General features: G+C 38.9%; 2 protein-coding genes across 2 annotated transcripts in view; both read left to right on the plus strand.

Annotated features, from left to right (window-relative positions):
- vps39 (VPS39 subunit of HOPS complex) overlaps positions 1–14,531 on the plus strand; it is a 28,661-nt gene extending 14,130 nt beyond the window's left edge. The window contains exons 15-24 of the mRNA XM_081347457.1: positions 505–591; positions 2,264–2,337; positions 2,420–2,636; positions 4,325–4,453; positions 4,538–4,640; positions 6,240–6,285; positions 7,591–7,740; positions 10,291–10,425; positions 11,812–11,903; positions 13,530–14,531. Of these exons, the coding sequence (XP_081203583.1) occupies positions 505–591; positions 2,264–2,337; positions 2,420–2,636; positions 4,325–4,453; positions 4,538–4,640; positions 6,240–6,285; positions 7,591–7,740; positions 10,291–10,425; positions 11,812–11,903; positions 13,530–13,608 (1,112 nt within the window). The 3' untranslated portion in view covers positions 13,609–14,531. The remainder of the gene's footprint in view (positions 1–504; positions 592–2,263; positions 2,338–2,419; positions 2,637–4,324; positions 4,454–4,537; positions 4,641–6,239; positions 6,286–7,590; positions 7,741–10,290; positions 10,426–11,811; positions 11,904–13,529) is intronic.
- Positions 14,532–20,179: 5,648 nt separating this feature from the next.
- Positions 20,180–26,130, plus strand: part of galnt16 (UDP-N-acetyl-alpha-D-galactosamine:polypeptide N-acetylgalactosaminyltransferase 16) — a 63,813-nt gene continuing 57,862 nt past the window's right edge. The window contains exon 1 of the mRNA XM_081347944.1: positions 20,180–20,618. Within this exon, the coding sequence (XP_081204070.1) occupies positions 20,235–20,618 (384 nt within the window). The 5' untranslated portion in view covers positions 20,180–20,234. The remainder of the gene's footprint in view (positions 20,619–26,130) is intronic.

The raw sequence follows: 26,130 nt of genomic DNA on the forward strand, positions 1-26,130 counted from the left end.
ATCCATACTGCCTAATAAACCCTCAGTGCAGCCAAGAACACTTCTGTATATCAACATCACTGTCACAAACCGTTCATGAATATACACTGATTGCCCTCTCTTTCTGTTTGACTACGTCATTCTCATGCTGTTGCTTCCTATTGTTTTTATTTACGATCTGTGTGTATTTATGTGGTTGATTGATTGATTTCAGTATCACTAACCTTTTAAATCAGCTTTTTTTTAACATTGCATTCAAAATAACCTGGGGTTTAGTGAGAGCGAATCATCTGAGCTGTTTCATTGAGGAAGCCCGTTCAAACTGAATGAGTTGTTCATGAATCGGACGACGTATTGCACCGTATATTCTGCAATAGTGTGTCTGTTGACTATTTACTGTCAACATATGATTCTTTCTCTCTTGTAATTCAGAAGTCACCTGAAAAGTGCATAACCATGTTTGCCAGTCGTGTGTGTCATCTTCCTCATTCAGTTGAATTGACTTACAGAAGTGTGATTGTCCAGCTCTGCAGGTTCTGCTGGATCAGTCCACTAAAGCCAACTCTCCTCTGAAGGGTCACGAGAGGACTGTACAGTATCTTCAGAGGCTGGGTGAGATTAACACACTCATTTACTGCACACTACCTGGCTGTGCTTTAATATAGTCAACAGACAAGTTGAGTGAGTGCTGTGGTTAATGTGATATCCGGATGCCCACTTTTGTCTGAAGGTCGAGACAGAATCTTAAACATGCTAGCAAACTCTCATGGACTCTACAGCTGCACAAATTCATGAGATTTTAAGAGACTCCAACCTAGGGCTGCACAAGTAATCAAAATCAAGCCAATATTGCTTAGTGGGATTTAAATAAATAAATGCTTTGCATTTTTCAGAGTGAAGCGCAGCACTGTGTTCATGTACACGTCTCAGAGCGACTCGGTTAACAGTAAATGCTGCTCCGCATGAACTCGTGAGCTGCTTTTGTAATGAGAAGAGCTTATCAATAAAAGAGAAGCTGCAAGGGCTTTTGTCGGTTTCCATCAAAATAAAAGTTTGATGGTTTAACGTTTAAAGAGGAAAAACTTAAAGACAGCCATAATTATTAGTATTGTATATTTACAGCTGTAATGTACCATACAATTATTAATTATTATTATATTATTATTTTCCCTAACTACTTATTTTTTTATTTTACAGTCAATTATTACAATATTGGTATTTAATGTGTTTATATCTCTATATAATTATTTGTTTTTATTCAGTTATTGTTATTTTTATATAGCAAAAATGGTTTATAATTACAAAATGTTATCCAAATTGTGCAGTCCTACAAACAAGATTAGCAAACTTTTAAAGGGGGGTTGATTATGATTTCACTTTTCTAACTTTAGTTAGTGTGTAATGTTGCTGTTTGAGCATAAACAACATCTGCAAAATAACAACGCTCAAAGTTCAAAGCAAAGGGAGATATTTTCTTTTAAAGAAATAGATTTTTAAGGACTACAACAAATGACTGGTAGAGACTACATGACATTCCTCCCGGGTTAGTGACATCACTAACCCTACAATTTGCATAAACCCCGCCCCCGGGAACGCCATTTATAGATTATCATGACAGAATATGCTAATCAATGACTAGAAGATAACTACACATAAACTACCTAAAATCATCAACTAACCATTCAGAAATGTCCTGTTGCATTCTGTTGTCACTTCTTGAGTCTCTCCATCATTGTCCGAAAGTTTTTGAAATTTTCAGTGCATGTCTGTGTGAGGTAAAAGGACACAAGCTGTTGAAGCTCCGCCCCCTGTGCCGGCAGCAGCAGCTCATTTGCATTTAAAGTGACAAAAACAAAAACAGTGCGTTTTTGCTCACCCTCAAAAAGTGACAACTTTAACATGCTATATAAAAATATCTGTGGGGTATTTTGAGCTAAAACTTCACATACACACTCTGGGGACATCAAAGACTTATTTTACATCTTGTGAAAAGGGCATTATACCACCGCTTTAATATTTAAAGTGCATTTTAAATTGCAACCAAAAACTACAATATTTTCAGTATATTACTCTCGGCTCTATTTAACACATTTTGTAATGTTAAAAAAAAACATTTCACAGATTTTCCCCCAAATATACAATGTAGAAACATGCAAAACCAGCCCACAGATTCTGCATATTAGTAACAATGGGATGATCGATGAGTCGCATTCTTCCATTCTGACTGACTCGATCAACTATATTAATCTGTAACAGTGACATGCATTGGTGTCTTTCTGCACAGGTGTGGAGAACCTGGGCATCATCTTCGAGTTTTCACCGTGGGTTCTGAAGATTTGTCCTGAGGATGGACTGAAGGTGAGATATGCATGGTCTGGTTGTGTCTGCATGTCTTCTGTGGTCATTTTGAAGAGCTTGAGTTTGACTTTGCTGCTGTCAGATCTTCACTGAGGACCTGACGGAGGTGGAGACTCTACCCAGGGATAAGGTGTTGAACTTCCTGAAGGAGGGGTTCAAGGAGCTGGCCATCCCATACCTGGAGCACATCATTTACATGTGGGAAGAGACACGGCCCGAGTTCCACAACGTTCTGATCCAGCTGTACCTGGAGAAGGTGCAAGGCCTCATGAAAGTGTACCTCAACTCACTGCCCGAAGGTCAGACACTGCTTTATCAGCACAACTACAGAGCTGCAGGAAAACTGTCTGTCTTTTATGCAGCAGCTTCTGAAAAAACTATACAGAGGTCACGGTCAACTGCTGCTGACTAGTGTTAGGTTACATCATCTAGTTTTTAATTTACTTTTTAGTTTTTTTCATATTTGTGACCCTGGACCACAAAACCAGTCACATGGGTCAATTTTTTAAAATTGCAATTTATACATCATATGAAAGCTGAATAAATTAGCTTTCCATTGATGTATGGTTTGTTAGGATAGGACGATATTTGAAAATCTGGAATCTGAGGGTGCAAAAAAATCGAAACATTGAGAAAATCTCCTTTAAAGTTGTTCATTTATGTTGGCGATTGTGCTGCATTCACTCACCAAAATAAATGTTTTACATATTTACGGTAGGAAATTTACAAAATATCTTCATGGAACATGATCTTTCCTTAATAATTTACTTTACTTAAATATAAATATACAATAACAACATACAATGTATTGTTGGCTATTGCCACAAATATACCCGTGCGACTCGTGACTGGTTTTGTGATCCAGGGTCACATATAGTCAATTTCAGTGCATTTTTAGCCAATGAAAACATTTTCGTCATGCTGCATAATTTTCAAATTGATAATCACGATTATTTTGCTCACAATTATAATTGCAACAATTGTTTTTACAAAAAAAATATTTTTATTATTGCACATCCACCTATTAGCACAAATCAAGAGGATGCTAACTCGTATGCATGGTTTATTTGACCACCTAGTTTCCTGATTTATTATAGGCTGTTTATCATATAAATTAACACACATTGTGAAAATGTGCGCTTCTTCCGTAGTGTGGAAAATGTACAACACAGTTCATGTCTTGAAAATAGCCTCTGCTGACATTTCTACCTACCGATGTACATTTATAAAATAAAAAATATAATTGTTTTGTAATTAAGCCACCAATGCGTTCATTTAATGTTTAATGTTCATTTTATATATAAAAACATATATATATATATATATATATATATATATATATATATATATATATATTGGCAGTATGTGCGAGTGGTAGCATGTGTGTGTGTGTATATATATATATATATATATATATATATATATATATATATATATATATATATATATATATATATATATATATATATATATATATATATATATATATATATATATATATATATATATATATATTTATTTATTTATATTAATTGTAACCATTGTTTTTATTTTACTTTTGTAAAAAAAAACATTCTTTGGTTTTACACTTTACAACAATGTTTAATGTTTTTTTTTTACATTAGTTAATTAGTTAGTATAACATAAACTAACAATGAAAAATAGTTCTACAGTGTTTAATAATCTTTGTTAATGTTAATTTCAACATTTAATAATATGTATAAAAAATCTAAAGTTGTATCTGTAAATATTACTTAATGCACTGTGAACTAACATGAACAAACAATGAACAATAGTATTTTTTAATAAATGCTGGAAAACATATTTCTCATTGTTAATTAATTTTTGCTAATGCATTAACGAATGTTAACAAATTAGACTTTATTGTAAAGTGTTCGTAAACATAAAAACAACATTTGTGCCAAAAATGAATATTTTCCAGCTCTGTGAAAGTACAGAGTAAACGCGTTGTGTTGACTGTGTCCAGGTGTTTCAGCTGTAGCTGCGGGAAAGGAGGCAGGAGAGCTGGGAGAATTCAGGAACAAGCTTCTGACATTCCTGGAAGTTTCCAGCAGTTATGAGCCAGAGAGACTTATCAGTGATTTCCCATTTGATGGTGAGTCCAGAGGTCAGAGACATTACACTGTCAAATCTAGCAAAAGATGTGTATGAGCCGTACTGTTCCTCTTTGCTCTGTCAGGTCTGTTGGAGGAGAGGGCTCTGCTCTTGGGTCGTATGGGGAAACATGAGCAGGCTCTCTTTATCTATGTTCACATTCTGAAAGACACGCGTATGGCTGAAGAGTGAGTATCCTTCTATAATGCTGTTCTACATCATGAAATCAGTATGGACCCTATTTACTTTTTTTTAAAGGGGTGGTTGATTATGATTTGACTTTTTTAACTTTAGTTAGTGTGTAATGTTGCTGTTTGAGCATAAACAACATCTGCAAAGTTACAACGCTCAAAGTTCAAAGCAAAGGGAGATATTTGCTTTTAAAGAAATCGCTTTTTAAGGACTACAACAAACGGCTGGTAGAGACTACACCACATTCCTTAGTGACATCACCAACCCTATAATTTACATAAACCCCTGAACACGATTTATAGATTATCAAGACAGAATATGCTAATCAATGACTAGAAGATAACTACACAAGCTACATAAATTCATCAACTAACCATTCAGAAATGTCCTGTTGCTTCTACATGTTGTCACTTCTTCTTGAGTGTCTCCATCTTTCTGACTCCGGTTTGAACATTTTTAAAAGTTTAAAAGTTTTTGAAATTTCCAGTGCATGTCTGTGTGAGGTAAAATGACTCAAGCTGTTTGAGCTCCGCCCACTGTGCCGGGAGCAGCAGCTCATTTGCATTTAAAGGAACAGACACAAAACAGTGCGTTTTTGCTCACCCTCAAAAGGTGACAACTTTAACATGCTATATAAAAATATCTGTGGGGTATTTTGAGCTAAAACTTCACAAACACACTCTGGGGACATCAGAGACTTATTTTACATCTTGTGAAAAGGGCATTATACCACCCCTTTAATACACGTTCCTGCCGCTATTCATCAGTGCACACTATTATTGAAAAAGAAAAATAGTTTAATAATTTCCTCCACCTCTGTATCGTCTGATGCGACTTAGGCCGCACTATTTGTTATGACGAAGCTATAAAGATATTAAGACATTGTTTTAGTCTGCTTTTGTAGGTAACTGTAATATAGCGCTGCATAATGTACATTGCCGTGAAAAGTTTGGAACAATTTAGATGTTTTAAATGTTTTTGAAAGACGACGACTCTGCTCACCAAGGCTGCATTTATTGATCGAAAAAACTTAATATTGTGAAATATTAGTACAATTTAAATAAATGTTTTCTATTTGAATATGTTGTGAAATGTAATTTATTCCTGTGATCAAAGCTGAATTTCAGCATCATTATTCCAGTCTTCAGTGTCACATGATCCTTCAGAAATCATTCTAATATGATGATTTGCTGCTCAAGAAAAGCATTCATTTGAAATAGAAATCTTTTGTAGCATTATAAATGTCTTTACTGTCACATTTGATCAGTTTAATGCATCCTTTTTGTTTTTAACATGAAAAATCTCAACAAAATTTTAATATATTCAAACTTTTGACCGATAGTGTAAATTTGCATTGAAGTTGCAGCAATAATAGCAAATGACATTGGGGTCGTTGGTATATGTGCCGAGGCTCTTGACAAAAACATCAAGTTCCACCTTTAATGTGTGGATTATCCTGTTACTGTATACAGTATGTCACACTCACATTACAATAGTAAAATGCATTGCATTTCATGTTGACTGTTCCATGGTAAGGAATCTGACTCTAAACTCAAGCTGTCACTCATGTTTTGTGTGTTTTGTGATGTTCTCAGGTACTGCCACAGTCACTACGATCCAGCAGCAAATGGGAATAAAGATGTGAGTGCTCCTCGAACACTTTTCACCAGTGTTATTTCAACTGGTTTCATTTTAACATTGTGATCCTACATGTTGTGTAGTCACCGAAGCAACAATCCCAAACACTGCAGCCCGAAATGAAAGACTTTGTGGCATGTTTTTGTGTTGTTTTGTAGTGAAAACCCACCAGCAATCATGATGTACTTATTATTAGTGAAAGAAAGAGTAAAATTACTGCTAAATATTTTGTGCATTACTGAAATTTGAGTCCTGGTCCCAATGGTAGCATCAGCATAGAAATACTCATAATTTGCTTTGCTGCAAATACAGAATAGTGTTAGACACAATAGCTTGTACACTCTCTAAATCAGTGCATTATGTATTTATTTACTGATTATTATAAATGTTTTTAATTATTCATGTTTTTACAGTTTAATAGTTATATCATTTATCAATTGTTGTCATTTTTATTTTATTTTTTTACAAATTATAATAGTAAATTAGTGATTGCATTTTCTCTAAATATAAAAAAGTACATACACTCCAAAAATTAAGCCTTTTTTCAAGATTTACACATTTAAATAAATAAATCTTAAACTTAAATTTAAACCTATTTTACCCTTTTTTCAATTTATGAATACGAATCACATAAAGTAAATGGTAAAAGTAAATTTATACAAAATGTTTTAAGCTCAATTTGTTTTAACTCATTTAGAATTCTTGTAAATGTAAGGATTATTCTATTCAATTCAATTCAATTTGATGGAATTTTAATATTAATTGAAATATAAATGAATTACTATTAGAACTTGTTTAGTGTATCCAGTAAAATAATTAGCTTTGTAATCTACTAGTGAAATCAGACATCATGAGGACTAACAAAATATTCACCCTAGTTTACATTATATTCAGTATTATATATTGAAGTTTAATACTATAATTAAACCACTAGAAGCTTTCATTTCATCACACGTGTTTAACATGTAAATATAAAAGCTGCATGCGGTTTTGGAAGCAAAAAGGTTGGAAAGACAAAAGAGTAGGTTGTGAATGAATGATTTGAAAGTATAACAATTATGGAAATAAGACCTCAGTTGAACTCATTTGTGATAATAAGACTTTTCGTTCATTGAATTCATCATCTTTAATATTTACTGTACAGTCACTCTCACATACATTATTCATTCAGTGTTGGAGTGGCTGCTGTAAACTGTTGAATGAGAGTAACTGTAAATATGGTTGTCAATGACAGACACTGTGGAAGTGTAGAAGTGTCTCTCTTGTTCCGACACACCTTGTGTAAATGTTAACAGAGTCTGTCTGTAGGTGTATCTGTCCCTCCTGCGCATGTATCTGTCTCCGCCGGACGTGCACTTCCTCGGGCCCATAAAGATGGAGTTATGTGAGCCACAAGCCAACCTCCAGGCGGCCCTGAACGTCCTCAAGCTCCACCACAGCAAACTGAACACCACCAAAGTGAGTTTCCACCAAACACCAACAGGATCATAGACTCCAACCACCATCCGCATAGCAGAAGCCTGGAAAGATCCAACACACTTAAAGGGTTAGTTCATCCAAAAATGAAAATTCTGTCAGTAATTACTCTCCCTCATGTTGTTCCAACCCCGTAAGACTTTCGTTCATCTTCAGAACACAAATTAAGATATTTTTGATGAAATCTGAGAGCTGGCTCACTCCTCCATAGGCTTCTAGGTAATCGAGATCTGCCGGCCCAGAAAAGTTATTAAAGACATCGTTAAAATAGTCCAAGTGACTACAGTGGCTCACCCATAAGTTTATCAAGCGACGAGAATACTTTTTGTGCGCAAAAAACAACAACTAAAATAACGACTTTATTCAACTCTTCATGTTCTTCTATGTGGGCCTGAGTGAGTTCACGTAGTGTAACAGCGCAGCGCTTCTGGGTTGTATGTCAGAACGTAGGCTCTCTATTGGCCAGCATCACACGCATCACACACATGAACAGCGTCGGCCAATAGTCTTTACTATTGTCTTTACTAACTTTCTGGGCCGGCAAGTTTCAATAACATGGAAGCCTATGGAGGAGTGATCCAGCTCTCAGATTTCATCAAAAATATCTTAATTTGTGTTCTGAAGATGAACGAAAGTCTTACGGGGTTGGAACAACATGAGGGAGAGTAATTACTGACAGAATTTTCATTTTTGGGTGAACTATCTCTTTAAGGTGTTTTCACACTGTCCTCTTTAAAAGAACCAAACTCTTTGGGCCCTATCTTGCACCCAGCGCAATTGACTTTGTACACCGACGCATGTATCATTACTATTTTGCACCCGCGCAAAGCGGACTTTTCCCTCCAGAGACACACGTCGGTTAACTAAGAAATACACTTCCGCTCCCTGGGCGGTTCAGCGCAAAGAGGAGGCGTGTTCCAGCGCAAACGTTCCTTCATGCTATTTTGCAGATTTAGAAAACAATTCCGCCATTGACCGAAAAACCTAGTTTAAAGTCAGTGGCGCGTTGCGCATGTTATTCATATGCTATTTTAAGGGCGCATGCTTGGCCATAATCAATGTAGCGTGTGCACAACGCGCATACACTTTGATTCTCTCATCTACATAGAAGTAGATGAGTTTTCATTTTTGCAAATCATACATTATTATGATAGATAGATAGATAGATAGATAGATAGATAGATAGATAGATAGATAGATAGATAGATAGATAGATAGATAGATAGATAGATAGTTTATTATAAAAGCATACATCTAGCTTACACATTTACCCACATTATCATACGCCTGTTTAACCGAAGTTAATTTGGGTGGGTTTCTCCATCCCCAACGTCACTTCTCTGTGTTTTACGGCCCTGACGAGAACGTCGGTCTCCTCGGCTGTGAACCGCTCCTGGCGCGCACCTGGCAAATCCGCCGTTACAATAGGAATCCGCTTTAGAACAAGCGCGCCTGCTCTTAAAGGGAATGTGGGAATGTGACGCTCTGATTGGTTTATTTCACGTTACGCCCAAACCACACCTATGAATAATGAAGCTACTTCAGACCAACCCATTTTAGATTTGCGTCGGGCGCAAGAGTCATTTATCCCGCTGAGAAAATAGCAACAGCTCCTGAGACCCGCCCACAAAGTTACTTGCCCTTTGCGCTTGACACTTGCGTTTCAGATCGTTAAAATAGGGCCCTTTGTGTTCTCTTTACGTTCACACTGTCCCTGTCCTTGAAAGAGGACTCGGATCCTTTTTTGGTCCGCTTAAGTAAGAATGTGGTCTCAGACCTCTTTGTGTTTATACTGTCCAGTTCAATGTTTAATGGCTGACATCCCGGGATGTAAAAGTGTCCTAATTTGGTGTTACTTATGTCAATTATCTCAGTTTTAAGAAATCAAATATTGCAGTAACCACCTGGAATAGTCAAATTGAATAAAGGCCCATTCACACCAAGGATGAGAACTATGGCGAAAACGATATAGTTTAAAAAAAAATTAAAGCATAGCAGAGTTCAGATCTCAGCTACAACGGCACAGAGGAACCATATAGTTGGAATGACTTTTTTCCCAGCATAATGAATGATAAAAACATTGACAGCCAATCAGAATCCATCCTGCTTTAAAGAGCTCGAGCATTTAAAGCGGCAGACGACAAAACTGCAGTGTGTGCTGAGAATAAACAGAATGATATCATCCACCGCTGTGAGCGCTAATGTAGTCATCGTTGTTGGTGTGAACGGACCTTAAGTGTGTGTTGCCAGCCCCAATTAAATAAGACTGAGAGAGTGAAGCATGTGCTGTAGACGTGAAGAGAGAGAGCGGAGAGTGTGTGTTGAAGTGCTGCACAGTTCAATCCTGCTGATGTCAACACATCGTTTAAGATGCCGGCGCTGGAAATGAGACCCAGTGTTGGCGTGTTGTCAGATGCCAGAGCTCTGAACATGTGCATTACTGTGTGGGAAACATCTGTGGAAACATTTCCACTTTCAGACAGAGACAATTCCTGAACAGAACTGAATCCATGCCTCTGTCTCCTTCATAAGGCCATAAACCTGCTGCCAGCCAACACACAGATCCGGGAGATCCAGGTGTTCCTGGAGAGTGTGCTGGAGGAGAAGGCTGGGAGGAAGCGCTTCGACCAGGTCCTGAAGAGCCTCCTACAGGCCGAGTTCCTGCGGGTGTGTTTACTCCTGAATGATTGATTCAGTTCCTTCTGAAGCTGTGTAATTAACTCAATTCTGTGTTTTAAAACACTGTATCCATGCATCTCTATTTTTATTTTATTTTTTCAAATTATAGTTACTTGCTGAAAAAATCTACCTTGTTACTGGAAAAGACACAATACTTAGATTCTACAGATTTTTTTTTTTAATTAGTTGCATCACTTCTAAATAATTCCCATATATTTATTTTAATGTGGTCCTATTATATATATATTTTTACATGTTTTATGTTAGCATCTTTCTTTAGTGTGTAATGTTGTTGTTTGAGTATGAAAAAGCTCCAGTTCTTCTCTGTATCAGTGTCAGTGTTTCTGAACTCCTGAAACGCCTCCATTGTAGTCTTGAGTTTCTTCCGGAAATATACACGTCACAATATTCCTCATTTAAATAATTCATACGCAGAATAAAGGGGCGGGGCCTGGTTGAGTTAGTTAGTAGTGTGTTGAAACATACAGTTATGGGAAGGGACGGGACATTTCCCAAACACACTCGAAGCACTAGACCAATCACAACACACTAGTCCAGCCGACCAATCAGAGCACAGTGTGCTTTTCAGGAGGAGGAGCTTCATAGAGACAGGAACTAAACAGAGAGTTACTGACAGACTGGGAAGAGAGGAGCTGCAACAATGGAGAATATAGGGAAAATAATGTGTTTTTTTTATGTTAAAGCTTAAAGCATATACTAGTATAGCCTGGTTCTACCAGACTCTCGTACATTTCATTTGTACAGAGAGTCTGGCCTCGCTCCATTGAGAAACGTTTACTTCCTTGTAGGCGGGTTCTCTGTTAAAGTTCAAAACTATTGGATCTGCCCAGAGTCACTCAGGATCTGCCATAGCCAATCGCTAACGTGTGGTCGTCCGAATGATCAGAGGATTATGTTTAGAATAAGATGTCTGTCTTTTATGAAGTTTATAAAGCGACGAGAATACTTTTTGTGCGCAAAAAAAAAAAAAAAAAAAAAAACTTTATTCCACTATTCATTTCCTTCTCTCTGTTCCTCGAGTCTTGATAAAGCAGCGCGTCTGTGTGTTGTACGTCACACGTAGGCTCACTATTGGCCGACGCTAGTCATGTGTGTGATCACATCAACGTCATCGTTCTCAGCCACTCCCTCTATTCGCTGATTGGTCCTACAAAAAATTTGTTTCTGGAAACTTAAGAATATACTGCAGTCCCAGACGTAGTACTGAAGGAAAATGAAATTGAGCGGAAGTACGTAGGAGGGCGGAGCCAGGCTAATACTAGTATAGCCCAAAAGCAAAATCAAGACTTTGTAAAAGTGCACAATATGTCCCCTTTAATAATATTTTAATACATTGTATTTGTCCGTGTGCAGGTGCAGGAGGAGCGTATCTTTCACCAGCAGGTGAAGTGCGTCATCACAGATGAGAAGACCTGCAGAGTGTGCAAGAAGAAGATCGGAAACAGGTCTGCCTCACATTATTACCAGTTACACCGTGAACTGGCCTTTCAGTCAATCTGGCACAGTTAGGCCCTGTCACAAATGGCACACACTTACGGTCTTTTGGACTTACAGTGGCTGCCGTGCGCACGTGTCCGTTAAGTCCATGAGACCGTAGGGTCGATCACGAGAGTGTGGACTTGGAGGAAGACCGCGAGTGATTAGGGTGCCATTTAGGACAGGGCCAAAGTTTATCTTTATTAAATGCATTACATTCATGTGTGATTACATAAAACACAGACAACAATAGATGAATCAAGCCAAAATTGGTCTGATGATTCATATTACTTAAAGGAACACTCCACCGTTTTTTTGAAATAGGACTTATTCGCCGTCTTTCCTACATTTAGATAGGTGGGCAAACACATTTTTGTCTCAGTGCATGCATTGTTTTAGTTTGGAAGCGCTGCCGCTAGCTTAGCTTAGCATAATGAATGGAATCCTTTGTTGCCAGCTAGCATGTCCTGAGTAAAAGTGATAAAAAAAATAAAAATAAAAATTACTTATTGTGTATTCACAATTACTACCTGCGTATTCACAAGCATATTCACTCACAACCTCCTCCTCCTGTCGTTCTATTTCCAAAGCAAGCAGCTCCTCTTCTGAAAACTCTGGTTCATAGAGGTATGGTTCTAGATCTTGATTGTCTGAGAAGTCACCCTCTTCGTCTCTCACAAAATCCGCCATGTTCATCGCCATTTACTATGTCTACTGTAGGAAAAATAGCCGGCTACTATTCACGCTAGTATGTTGACAGAAGTCGTGGGATTTCAGGTGTTGTGTGATATCTCTGCGCCCAAGTAGCAGTGCTTCGCCTGTGCTTCCCCCTAATATAGTCCCAAGTCAATATCTGCCTAGGAAATCGCCTAGTGTTAATCTGCATCGCTATTTGTACTCGTTGTGAATACGCAGGCCACAAGAAGTAATTTTTTTTTTTTTTTTTATCACTTTTACTCAGGACATGCTAGCTAGCATCAAAGGATTCCATTCATTATGCTAAGCTAAGCTATTGGCGGCACTGTCAAACTAAAACAATGCATGCACTGAGACAAAAATGCATTTGCCCACCTATCTAAATGTAGGAAAGACGGTGAATAAGCCCTATTTCAAAAAACGGTGGAGTGTTCCTTTAAGTTAAATTCTGAACTATTAAATTGAACGTTATACAGACTAAAACATCATTCAGAGTCTCTATTTATTGTTTTCTGGTTTCGTCAAACTGTCAGATTAACACAACCGTTTCCTGGTGGAGAATTTGACATATTGCTGCAATGTGGAGTTGTATTCATTCGAGTGGATGCGTTAATTCCAGTCACACATATTGTTTAGGACAAATATTGTGCATGTACGTTAAAGGGATAGTTCACCCAAAAATGAAAACTCTGTCATCATTTACTCACCCTCATGTCGTTCCAAACACATGCGTATTTTGTTAACCTTCGAAACACAAATTAAACCCATAGAGGAAAACAAACGTCTCTGAGAAACTCTACAGTTGTGCTCTATTAGTTCTCAGTATGTGATTGAAGGGCTGTTTGAGGCGATGCACTGTATGACAACTTCATTTGTTTGTGTGTCCTCTTCATGTCCAGTGCCTTTGCCAGGTATCCAAACGGTGTGGTGGTTCACTACTTCTGCTGTAAAGACCGCAACATGTGTCCAGCAGAGTAGAGGAAGACCGGAGACGGTGGACACACTCCCTCAGATGAGCACAGAGACCTCAGCAAACATCAAGCGTCTGTGTGAAAACACACCGAAGGAAACTCACTCGCTCTTTACATCTGTCTCATGCAATTCATCTAAAAACTCTGGACTGTGAGACTTAATTCAGATTTATGAAGTGCATTACTTTGAAAGCTTTGCCTGAACGCACAACACAAACTGTGGCTTCCTTCGTCCCCCTGAGAAACGCTTCTCTTTTCCCTCACGTCCCTCTTTACTCACAGTGCATCCGACATGACGCTGTGTGTGTGTGTGTGTGTTCAGCATCCAGGCTCACAGTAGCTGCTGCTCTGCTTCACTCAGTTAGCTTGAGATGAAATCAGACGCCAGATAAAACCCGTAATGTGGCCTCTCGTACAGAAAGGTCAGCGCTAGCACACAACACACCCGTCCGATGGAAGGATGAATGCTTGCATGGACGTTCAGAGATCACTTATAGCTAGAAGTCTGCTTTTTTTAAGCAATGCCAAAAAGCTTGGTATTGTGTCTTAAGTTTTCTAGAGGTTTTGCAGAGCTCTACAATCATGGTAGCGTGCCACTTTTTCTTTTTTGTTCTGGTTACTCAAGTGGCTTTAACTTATTATTAACACACAGTCTAAACATGTCCAGGAATGTGTCACCTATGTGTGCAATCGCGTCAGTATTTTTCTGGCTTCCTAACACACATGTCCAACTAACACTGTTTTAAAATGCTTGTGCTTTCAGTCAACTGTAAACCGTGACCTGGACTGTTGCTCAAACAAAGGCACGCTCACTGACATTACACCATTATAACAGGCCTGAAATGTTTCGGCGGAAATGGATGTGAATGTGTAGATTGTACATTGAACCCGAGGTGGAAGATGAACCTAATAAACATGTATCTTCTCTTATGAGTACGAGTGTCATGTGTTTGAACTGTAAGAGTGATGCCTGAGACTTGAAGAGGGACTCTTTCTGCAAGCAACCACACAGAAACATGCTGGAAATCTCACAAAAAACACACTATAGCCTCTTTTCTCTTTGATTCTCTTTGAAGTTTTAGTCATTTTGTTTTTTTTATGTATTAGTTTTTAAATGTCTATACAGTTTTTATTAACTTGTATTTCAGATTACACTCTTCGGGATGGTTCAACATTGAACCAGGGTTTTTTGTTCAATTTTAAAGAACCCTTTATGCCAAAAAGGTTCGATATAAGGAGAAATGAAAAGCCTTGTACAGATACTAGAAATCATGAAAAATGGACCGAATTTGACTTTATAACGTGAAGTTTATATTGGTTTTTCCTCTGAAGTCACGTTTGATCCTGCGAGTTTCTGTGAGATCTGGTGTCTGTGAGATTTGCCACTTGTTCTGAGGATTATACTGTTAAAAATCATATGAAACTGTCCTTATGACTGTGGTTTCCCATGGTTTTAAAATGAAAATCGTCTTGTGTGTCCCAGGCCTTAGTCAGAGCTCAGTTATGATGATTATAAGATCTGGTGTCTGTTAAATCACCTCAGATGTAATGCGTGAGCTGTGAAGAACGGACCACAGCTTGAGCAGCAGAACCAGCACATGCTACAACATACAGTGACACTTCAAGATCTGCTAAACCCACAGCATTCTGATACATTATGACTCACGCCGAGGAGGAGCCAACGATCTCAGGCCAAACCTTGTAAATGATTCAACATTTACAGATAGTTGCTTATTTGAAATACTAAAAGTGAAGTTTTAATTCCAACAAATTCTCATTGTGTATTGTGTTTGGAGGCTGATGCTTCTACGAATGCAGTGCAGTGGTCAGAAGAGTCCATTGCCAGCAGGAATAATAATAATAATGGTAGTTGGCTTTAGTCCAAAACTGTAAATACAATGTAGACACAGTCAAAGACGCCCGTTACTGTGCTGTAGTCTATCTGAAGAGGCGCTCCGGGATATTCATTTTGTTTCCTTGTGTTCTCTATTTGGAGATTTAAAGGGGACCTATTATGCCCTGCTATAACATTTTGATTTTGTTTTCTACTAGTTTTTCTACTTTGTTGTTCTACCCAGTCTGTCAGAAACGCTCCGTTTAGTTCCTGTCTCTATGAAGCTCCTCCTTCTGAAAAATACAATGTGCTCTGATTGGTCGGCCGGACCAATGTGTTGTAATTGGTCAAGCACTTTGAGTGTGTTGAGCAAATTACCATAACCGCCAGTTTCAAAACACTACAGACTAACTCAACCAGGCCCCGCCCCTTTATTCTGTGTATTAATTATTTAAATGAGGAATATTGTGATGTGTTTCAGGAGTTCAGAAACACTGACACTGATGTAGAGAATAACTCCCGCTGGAGGGACTTTGTGCTTTGGAGAGCTTTTTCATGCTCAAACAACAAAGTTTGCATAACTGGATATTACTGCTGTAAAATATTAAATGTTTTGCTACTTACGTCTTACCACACACTCTTTCACTACTAAAACTAAAGTGTTGGGATGGAATTCACCCTCGTCTTCTGTGAACTGTAAGCCCTGCCTTCTTTGATTTGATTGGCCATCTCAGTCATAGGCGAGGTCCCTGGCCTTAAAGAAAGGCAAAGTGGCCGACCGGTTCCGCTTTACCTTGGAGGGGTCACCAGAAAGACCAGTCAAGAGCTTGGGGAAGATCTTTGACAGCTCCCTGAAGGACACAACCGCTCTCCAACAAACAAGAAACTATGTGACGAACTGGCTCACTGCAGTCAACAAGTCGGGGCTTCCAGGAAAGTACAAAACCTGAATGTACCAGCACGGAATCCTTCCCAGGCTTCTCTGGCCCCTTCTCGTGTACGACGTACCCATGACAATGGTAGAAGCACTGGAGAGAACCATCAGTCAGTTCCTCAGGAGGTGGTTAGGGCTCTCACAGTCCCTAAGTAACATCGCCCTCTATGGCCACTCCACCAAGCTGCAGCTTCCCATCAGCAGCTTGTCCGAGGAGTGCAAGGTCACACGTGCCCGGGAGGTCTTGATGTACCGAGATTCCTCCGAAGTCTCCTCAGCTGGAATGTGCGTTAAGACGGGAAGGAAGTGGCAGGAAGCGGTGGACAGAGCGGAGGCACGGCTGAGGCATGGTGTCTTGGTTGGCAACGTGGCAGTGGGACATGCAGGCCTGGGCAGTTTTCCTAAGCCACGCTATGACAAAGTAAGAGGGAGGGAGAAGCGTCAGTTGGTGCAGGACGAGGTGCGGGCAGAGGTGGCACACTGGAGCATATCCTCAGCTGCTGTCAACTTGGACACGTCTTTGGGGACTTTGGGGGACGGCTTTGGGGGATGGGCTGTATCGCTGGCGGCATGACCAGGTCCTCAGGGCTCTGGCAGATACAGTCACCGCAGCGATTCAGAGCAGTAAGAGTCAGCATCCCTCCAAGCAAACCATCTCTTTTGTCAGAGCTGGGGAGACCCCAGGTGGGCTCCTCGCCAATGCAAGAGACTGGCACCTTCAAGTGGACCTGGGAAAGCAGCTCAAGTTCCCGACTTCCATCACGCCCAGACGTGGTGATAACATCGGAGTCGACCAGGCAGGTGGTCATAGTAGAGCTTACTGTCCCCTGGGAAGACAGATTGGAGGAGGCAAATGAGCGCAAGAGAGCCAAGTATGCGGAGCTGGTGGAGGAGTGCAGGAGCGGCGGCTGGGAAGCACGCAGTGAGCCAGTGGAGGTCGGTTGCCGGGGCTTTGCTGGACAGCCGTTGCTCCGAACACTCAAACTCCTTGGAGTTAAAGGACAACTGTGCAGGCGAGCCATAAAGAACATTTCTGAGGCTGCCCAAAAAGCCTCACGATGGCTGTGGATCCGGAGGAGGGATGCATGCCACTTAAACACAGGGTCGCCCGGGCGAGGGTGTCTGTTGATTAAAGACCCGAAACACCTGCTGACCCTGTTCATCACTGATGACGTGTCCAAGTTGCTCCAGAAGGTGTGTGTTAGAACAATAGAATGAACAGAATACAACTTTCAAACGAACTTAGAAAAGAACTTTAAAATATCTTTTGGAATGGAATGGAAAAGAATTGAACTTTTATATTTTTACATCTGAAGAAAGTGTGAGTGGTGCTTGCCATGGAAAAACTTATCATGATGCTAAGATCTTCTGAGTGGATTTCAGCACATTGCTATATGGTTGCTAGGGTGTTGTTGTGGGTGGTTGCTAGGTGGTCGCTTGGCTGAGTTTTTTGCCCCCAAGAAAAAGAAAACAGTAGGAATTTTTCTACACTTGAGCCAGCAGAAGAGAAACCAAGAGGAGATGTGTGTGTGTGTGTGTGTGTGCTTTGGCAGCAGGGTTGTAAATGCCAGCTGTGGCTCTGAGAGGATTAAGAGGATCATGTGGTTCATTTTAGAGGCTGTTCCAGGATCAGGTGGGGCTTGTTTATCCTTTTAGCTTCTTGCAGCTCCAGTGAACAATGAAGAAACTGCAGTCATCAACGAAATCACTAATTAATCGAACTCCACCTGATAACCGTTACCAGAACAGCTGATGATGTTCCTGGCCCATTTGTGGATCCTTAGATGTCCTGCAGTGAGGGGAGATCTTCAATCTTCTTGAATATAATATTTCATTGGTTCTCTTGTTTTTGCATTTTCATAATTTCTATATGACATCCTGGACAAAAATTATGTCGGCTCAATTTGGCATGTTTCATTTCAATTGATTCAAAGTACAACTATGCAATATGCTAAAAATTTATTAAAGAAATGTTTTAATAGTATTTGAAGAAAGGAGGAATATGTAAATTGTCTTTTGGCACCTGTAAAATGTTTCCGTGACTCAAATCTAAGCTAACCTACAGTAAATGCCTGGCCACTTTCTCTCAGATATCAGTAAATTAGATGAGACCATTTTAGTGCACATCAGTTTAACTTTTCTAGCCTTTCTTTAATATTAATTCTTTATTAATTGAACTGTCTGGAAAACGTTGATGCTGAGATGGGAACAGCTGTGGCACATTGTCAGAGCTGCTGATGGGCTGGGATGACCTCATATGAGGAAAGAACCAGCAGAAGAAAGTCCTCTCTGACTGCCAGAGCAGATGTTGATGAGCAACAGCCTGTTAACCTGCAGAGGTGAAACATCTGGATCATGCTAATGAAGACAACAGCAGGACAACACTGTGAGCTGATGCTGGACACAACTCGGACATATCTGCTTTTGGAATAGAACAGAATAGAATAGAATAGAATAGAATAGAATAGAATAGAATAGAATAGAATAGAACTTTGAAATGAACTAAAGCACTGAAATATCTTCTTTTGGAATAGAATAAAACATAATAGAATAGAAAAGAATAGAATAGAACAGAATAGAATAGAATTGAATTAATATAATATAACCTTGAAATGAACTTAGAAAATAATTGAAATATCTTTTGAAATAGAACCAAATAGAATGGAATAGAATAGAATGGAATTAACAGAATAGAACCTTAAAGGAACTTAGAAAAGAACTGAAATATCTTTTGAAATAGAACCAAATAGAATAGAATGGAATGGATTGGAATTAACAGAATAGAAACTTGAAAGGAACTTAGAAAAGAATTGAAATATCTTTTGAAATATAACCAAATAGAATAGAATAGAATAGAATAGAATAGAATAGAATAGAATAGAATAGAATAGAATAGAATAGAATGGAATGGAATGGAATTAACAGAATATAACCTTGAAAGGACCTTAGAAAAGAATTGAAATATCTTCTTTTGAAATATAACCAAATAGAATAGAATAGAATAGAACAGAACAGAATAGAATAGAACAGAATAGAATAGAATAGAATAGAATAGAATAGAATAGAATAGAATAGAATAGAATAGAATAGAATAGAATAGGATTTTTTTTTCACAGAGGATTATGTTGTACAAATAAGAAGGGATTATTTGCGTTAGGCAATTTTTGGTTCAGTGAATTTTAGTCTGCAAACCGTCCAATACAAGAAAACATCTTGTTAACACTAGAAGAACTGTAACCAATCTGTAACTTCATTTAGTTCACAAATGCCATGAAACCTTAGAGCACCTTAGAGACCCTTTATTGTATTCATCAAAGGACATTTAATTGATCAGAAGTGACAGTAAAAATACAATGTTACAAAAGATTTCTATTTCAAATAAATGCTGTTCTATTAATCTTTTTTATTCATCAAAGATTCCTGAAAAAAAAAAAGCCCGGCACAGTTTCCACAAAAAAAAAAAAAAAAAAAAAAAAACATAATAAAAAAATACATTTTTTAAACAAATGAAGAGTTTCCGACTGTAAGCAATTTGGCAACCAGGTTACATAAATTGTGAATCTCATTTAAAGTAAATAAATAAAACAGCTCATGTTCAGTTTGACCTCCTGTGGTTGTCAGTCACTATTTTCTGAATCACCCTTTCATGGATCTTTTGTAGAAAATGAATGAATGAATGAATGAATGAATGAATGTATGTATGTATGAATGATCGAACTGTTTAAGAGTATATAGGCCTATATTTACATATGACAAAACACTTTTGTTTGTTTGTGATCTATAGAATCATCTGAAAGTCCCTGTATTCTTGGCACACGTGATGCGATGTGATGTGTGTGATGTAATGTGATCTGATGTGTGTGTGATGTGTGTGATGAAGGAGAGACGGGCTCTAGGACCTGCGCGAAACCCGCCAGAGATCCGCTCGATCAGCGCAGCTCTAGTCTGGAGAGGCTGTTCACTGCGCACGGCTTCATCATCCTCCTCCTCCTCATCACCGACAACACACACACACACACACAGACACGTAGCGGGTCGCCAGCGCTCGGAGCCGCTCATGATGCGCAGGATTCGGGCCAACGCCATCCTCATCCTCACCGTGGCCTGGATCCTCGGCACCTTCTATTACCTGTGGCAGGACAGCAAACCCTCCTCTTCATCCTCCTCCTCTTCCTCGGGCTCCCAGCTGAAGATCCACGGGCTGAAGTCCTCCTCCGGGAGGCTGGAGGAGCGCACTCTTCCTCTGATCGTGAGTAAGATGAAGATGATGATGATCTTCATGACTGATGTTACTGCACATGGTCATCATCACTGCTGTAATGCACGCGTTCATGCATGTTGACATACAGCAGCTTTCACTGCTGGTATATGGAGCTAGTGTGTGTGTGTGTGTGTGTGTGTGTGTGTGTGTGTGTGTGTGGATCTCATCAGCGTGATGTCAGGTTTATAAGAGGCTTTCCTTAAGCCAGCTGCAGGTGTGTGTGTGTGTGTGTGTGTGTGTGTGTGTGTGTGTGCTGCTTTTGTTGAGATTTAACCTACTATAAGCTATGCAGGCTATCAGTAACACCCTGTGTCATTTATCAGCAGGACAATAATTAGACATTTGTATTTTAGATTCATATCTTCTATTATAATTCGGAACTAGTCCTAACAGATTCTAATTAGAATTTTCTTATATCCTTATAAAGGTCTTTAACATCCATGGAACCTTTCAAATGCACAAAAGGTTCTTTACAATGGAAAAAGGTTCTTTAGATTATTAAAAAGTTCATGATTATTTTAAGATCAAATATAGATCATTTTAACATCACTGCAAAAAAACTTTTTGGAACCTTAAAAGTCTAGATTTCAACATTCCAAATATGTAATATTTTAGAATATATAATAGTAGGCTACTGTAATAGTAGTTCACTGGGGGAAAATGATAAAACTTGATTTTATAGAAAATATAGGATTTTAAAACTTCCTATCTGGTTGTTGAGAAAGATCTGCTTCAAACTCATCCTGACATGAAGTGTAAATGACAGAAGAACGCTGATTGAGTCCAAGCCTGTGTGTGTGTGTGTGTGTGTGTGTGAGGTGTGTGTTCTGTAGGACAGCTGTTTGCTGTTTGTTTTGCTCTTCTCACAGTTTGACTCCACATTCATCAGGTTGAACACAGGCAAACACTTGAGTTTGACTTCTCAGTCTGCCGGCTTCTAAAAACAATGCGTGATTTGATTTCAATGATTACACATTCAGAAAGATCACAGAATCAAGGAATCTGAATCGCATCTAAAGTTAAATTGTGAAAATACAGATGCTTTAAAGAAGATCAGAGAGTCCTGCATCCCTGAACTGTGTCCAGTGTCCATGGCAACAGAGCATCACTCCTGTCAGTGTCATGACACACACACACACACACACACACACACACACACACACACACACACACACACACACACACACACACACACACACACACACACACACACACACACACACACACATGTTTACATGCACAAAAGCTAATGGTAACATGAGTTCTGAATGCTTTTATCCTGGGACCTTGAAAATACTCTGTAGAAAATATTATACATTTAGCTTAACATATTGAATTTGACCAGTGGTTTCTTAATAATTACAGATAATTCTTATATAAAATTCAGTTTAATATAATATCTATGCTAAAGTGGATGGGATGGCCAATATAGTGCTGTTATATATTTCTGATATTGGCTAATGCAATTTAATTACAGGAACTGTGATCTATACATACTGTATGTGCTGAAATTTAATGATAATGTTATCACACAGTATTTACTAATATATACTGTATATGTTTGTTTATATATATATATATATATATATATGTTTATATATAAAACATTTTTGTGGCCTATTCATATTTAAATATATATTATCTTTTTAAATTTGGAATGCGTTTTTAGTTTTTTTACTTCACAATTTGACTGAAACTGTCACTTTTAAAGAAAGACTGCTCGCGCACACACATACCGGTACTGTACGCATTTAAACACGTATGCCTATAGACTAAACATGTAATACACATGTGAACACCGTCACCGTTTACACAGATTCCCATTTTTGAAGTGTACACGGTATCGTTTTCAAAACGTCTTTCAAAGTTATTTCAAAAAAACTATTTTAAAGTTTGTATTCTCTGGCCACCAAAACACCTGTGTCGTGTAAATGAACGGCCAGAACACGTTAAAAGTTTTCTGTTTCCAGTTGAAAATGGAGTCATGTAAGCGGCCGCCAAGTTAATAACTAATGATTTTTACAACAGAAATGAATCACTGAGAAACAATCCGTGCTGCGTTATTTTCCTGTTATCTCTGTAAAGCTGCGTTGAAACAGTCTGTATTGTAAAAAGCGCTATATAAATGAATGTGACTTGTTGTTTCTTTGTAATTGTTTGTGAAATTCAGTAGCAATTTCTGACTGAAAGTTATTTCTACACCAGTTCTTTTTTTCAGTTTAGGCTGATTATGAACTGAGAACAAGCTAATGCAGATTTCTAAGCCTGGCTATCATAACACAGAGTCTATTACTAATAAGAATGGACCAGCGTTGGCTTGTCCTCATAAAACCCCATTAGCGGAGCGCCGTGAACTACAGTAATGCTCGACTTTACCTCGAGTAATCCCGCTCTCCATTAGCAAACCTTGATATCTGATCCTCCCTGTAAAAGAAGATGAAATGATTGTGCACTCTCTATTAATGACACAACAAGTCCTGAAACAATAGGATAGCCAATATATGTGCTTTATCACAGTTATACACAGTAACTCAAGCTGATTTTATATGGACAGTGTCTCTGGAGCATTGTTGCACAACACATTTAAAGAATTGCCTTGAGCCGATAGCAGACCTTCTCTGAACTGAGGACTTTATGCAGTGCATCAATCTCAGCTAATGCTCTTTTATGAGGAGAACAAATGCTGAGATATCAGTGCAGGCATCTCTCTCATGCTCTATTGTGTTCAGTTTAGGAAGAGGAACAGATGCACTTCCCGTACCACAGGGAATTTATTAGATGTGTCTTTTATGCAAAGTGTGCTTATCAGAGTGTTTGTTTCAGTGAGCAATATTTGCTCTCGCCAACTCTCCCCAGCGTGATTCGCATGTTCCTCAAACGGATGACATTAGTGCCGTTCTGCTAATGGCCTGGTTTGATTTTGTTGTACTTGTCCATTTGATACATGTAAACAGCCCGAAACGCTTGGACACACTCTTAACACACACCAGATGTGCCTTATCAGGGTTGTTAGTGACTCGACTGAAGGGTTGATCGGTCACTGTTATGAAGTGAAGCAATGCAATGAAGCAAATGATCCAGCTTTATATGAACTCCTCTGTACAAATGACCTACACAGCTTGTTTCAATCCAAATTTGGGTCAGATATGGACAAACCCAACCGTTGGGTTAAAAATGTAATTAAAAAACTTAACCCAACCCAAATTTATGTGCATATTTTTTTATGTGCAGTAACATCACAAGATGCTCATGTGAAATATTATTAAATTATTCAGTGCTTGCTATAATAATAAAAGCAAATATTATATAAAAAAATATTCTGATAATACACAGTAAAAAAACGTTGGGTTATTTGTGTAACCCAACCGTTGGGTTACACATATTAGGTCAATAGGTTGGGTTATTTTCCAAAAATATTGGGTCATTTTTAAAATCGTTGGGTAATTTCTAGAAATAATTTGCAATAATGCATTGGGTTAAAATAACCCACAGTTGGGAAGGTGCTATACCAATCCACAGTTGGGTTATTCGTTGGGTTATTTTTAACCCAACATTTTTACGTGAGTAATAAAACATTGTGCATTTAAAATTTTCACTCAGATGTTATGATAATATAATTTGTAATTTTAAGGGTAAAAATTTTTTTTATTAATAAATGTCGCCATACTTCCCCAGTTGATTACGTAAAGAATTGCAAAGATTTTGGACATTGGATAAAGCCAGGTTCAGAGTTCTTGTTTCAGACTGTTGACATATTAAAGATAAAGGTTTTTACTGAGGGGATTTTGGATATCTCTTTTTACCACTTCATAAATGTTCGTGTTTAGGAATAAAGTGTTTATGCAAGTGCTACTTAAAAGTAGATTTCTGAAAGAAATTATTTAAAAAAACGGCCTTTGAAGATATGAATCGTAATTGAAATCTACAGATATAATAAGCAGTCTGTTTTGGATGTCTTCTTTCCAGTAGTCTGATGAAAAGCCCACACAGAATTGACCAGTGCCTGAGAAACACATAAAACAGAGCGTCTGGGTTTATCTGTCCGCTTTGGTTTTGGGTTTTCATCAGTTTCAGTGGTTATTCATTGTTTGATTAGTGTTTGTTAACTGTTGTGAGTTGTGAGTATTCAAGCCCAGTGTTTTGTTCTGTTCATTGTCCGTTCTCATCACATTTATATCGGTTGTTCTGTTCATGTTCTTTGCCTGGAGAGTTTAGTTAAATAAATATTTACGGTGCTGCTGCATTTTGATCCATCATCATCATTGTTCTTCAACAGACTGCGACACAGACCAAATGTTCTGCAGTCGTTCAGCTGAAGAACAGTGTGTGTGTGTGTGTGTGTGTGTGTGTGTGTGTGTGCTGAATCTGTGGGGATGTGTCCTCATGATGTGCATCTCAGCTCTGATCAGATCAGGACACTTTTACTGCAACCTGCCGTTTTAAAGCAGAGGAAATCTATGAGATGGCGTATGAACAACTTCAGTGAAGGAAATTAAAGCACACGTGACCATGTTGAAACAAAATGAAATTCTACACACACAATAACATTGTATGTCTGCAACATGTTTTAGCTCACTGTCATGTGACTTTATTGAATCTGTTGTTGGGATGCATGGTTCCCCTTCGTTACGGGGAACTCCCGCTGCGTCGAAATACAACGCTACGGGGAATGCCTTCGGCATGCGCTATCTGAAGTCACTATACAACTATCCCAATCTGGATTGGTGCGCGTCATCGTGCGTCATGACGTCACATGTGACGGTGACCCGGACGCTATATAAGGGTCACAGGAACAAGGAAATGACAGCTTCTGTTCTTCAGCAGCGCTCTGTGTTACTGTCTGTTCTATTTGGTGTTGTCTGTCTTTTGGAAAGAGTTTATTATGGCGGAAAAGAAATTTCAACAGTGTGTACCTCCTTGCCCATGTTTTCTTTGTGAAGGAGATACTCATGCTCCTTGTGTGGTTTGTTTGGGAATGGAGCATGCTCGGGCAGCACTTGAGGGTGTTGCCTGTGAGCATTGTGAAAAGTTGCCCCTAAGAAAGCTCCGTTCCCGCCTGGCTCTATTCGATAAAGAGTCAGGTCAACCACGTGCTCCCTGTGGATCAGGACCCGCGTCTGCTGAGGCAGCGCGGCGACTGCATTCATGGGGATCACAAAAGGATTTAGCAATGGATGTTGAGACGACTGAGGTCCTTTCTCAACATTCCAATGCTGAATCCATCTGTCCCGCTCAGGGTTCGGGAGCCCGCGCTGCGGCTTCTCCCGTCCCCGAAACGGACCCGATGCTTCACTTATCTAGCTCTGAGGAGTTAGATATTGTGGGTGTCGAGGCAGAGGAATGTGTGACACCGCCATCCCATTCCCCTGCTTTTGAGGAGCTGCTGGATGTTGTGACTAGAGCGGTGGCCAAGTTAAATATCGAATGGCCACCGCAGGTACAAGAAACGGCCGTTAAAAGCAAGCTGGATGAACGTTTCCTGCAGACCCGGTCACAACCT

The sequence above is a fragment of the Scardinius erythrophthalmus genome (assembly GCF_964197995.2).
Source record: "Scardinius erythrophthalmus genome assembly, chromosome: 19".
NCBI classification, from domain to species: Eukaryota; Metazoa; Chordata; class Actinopteri; order Cypriniformes; family Leuciscidae; genus Scardinius; species Scardinius erythrophthalmus.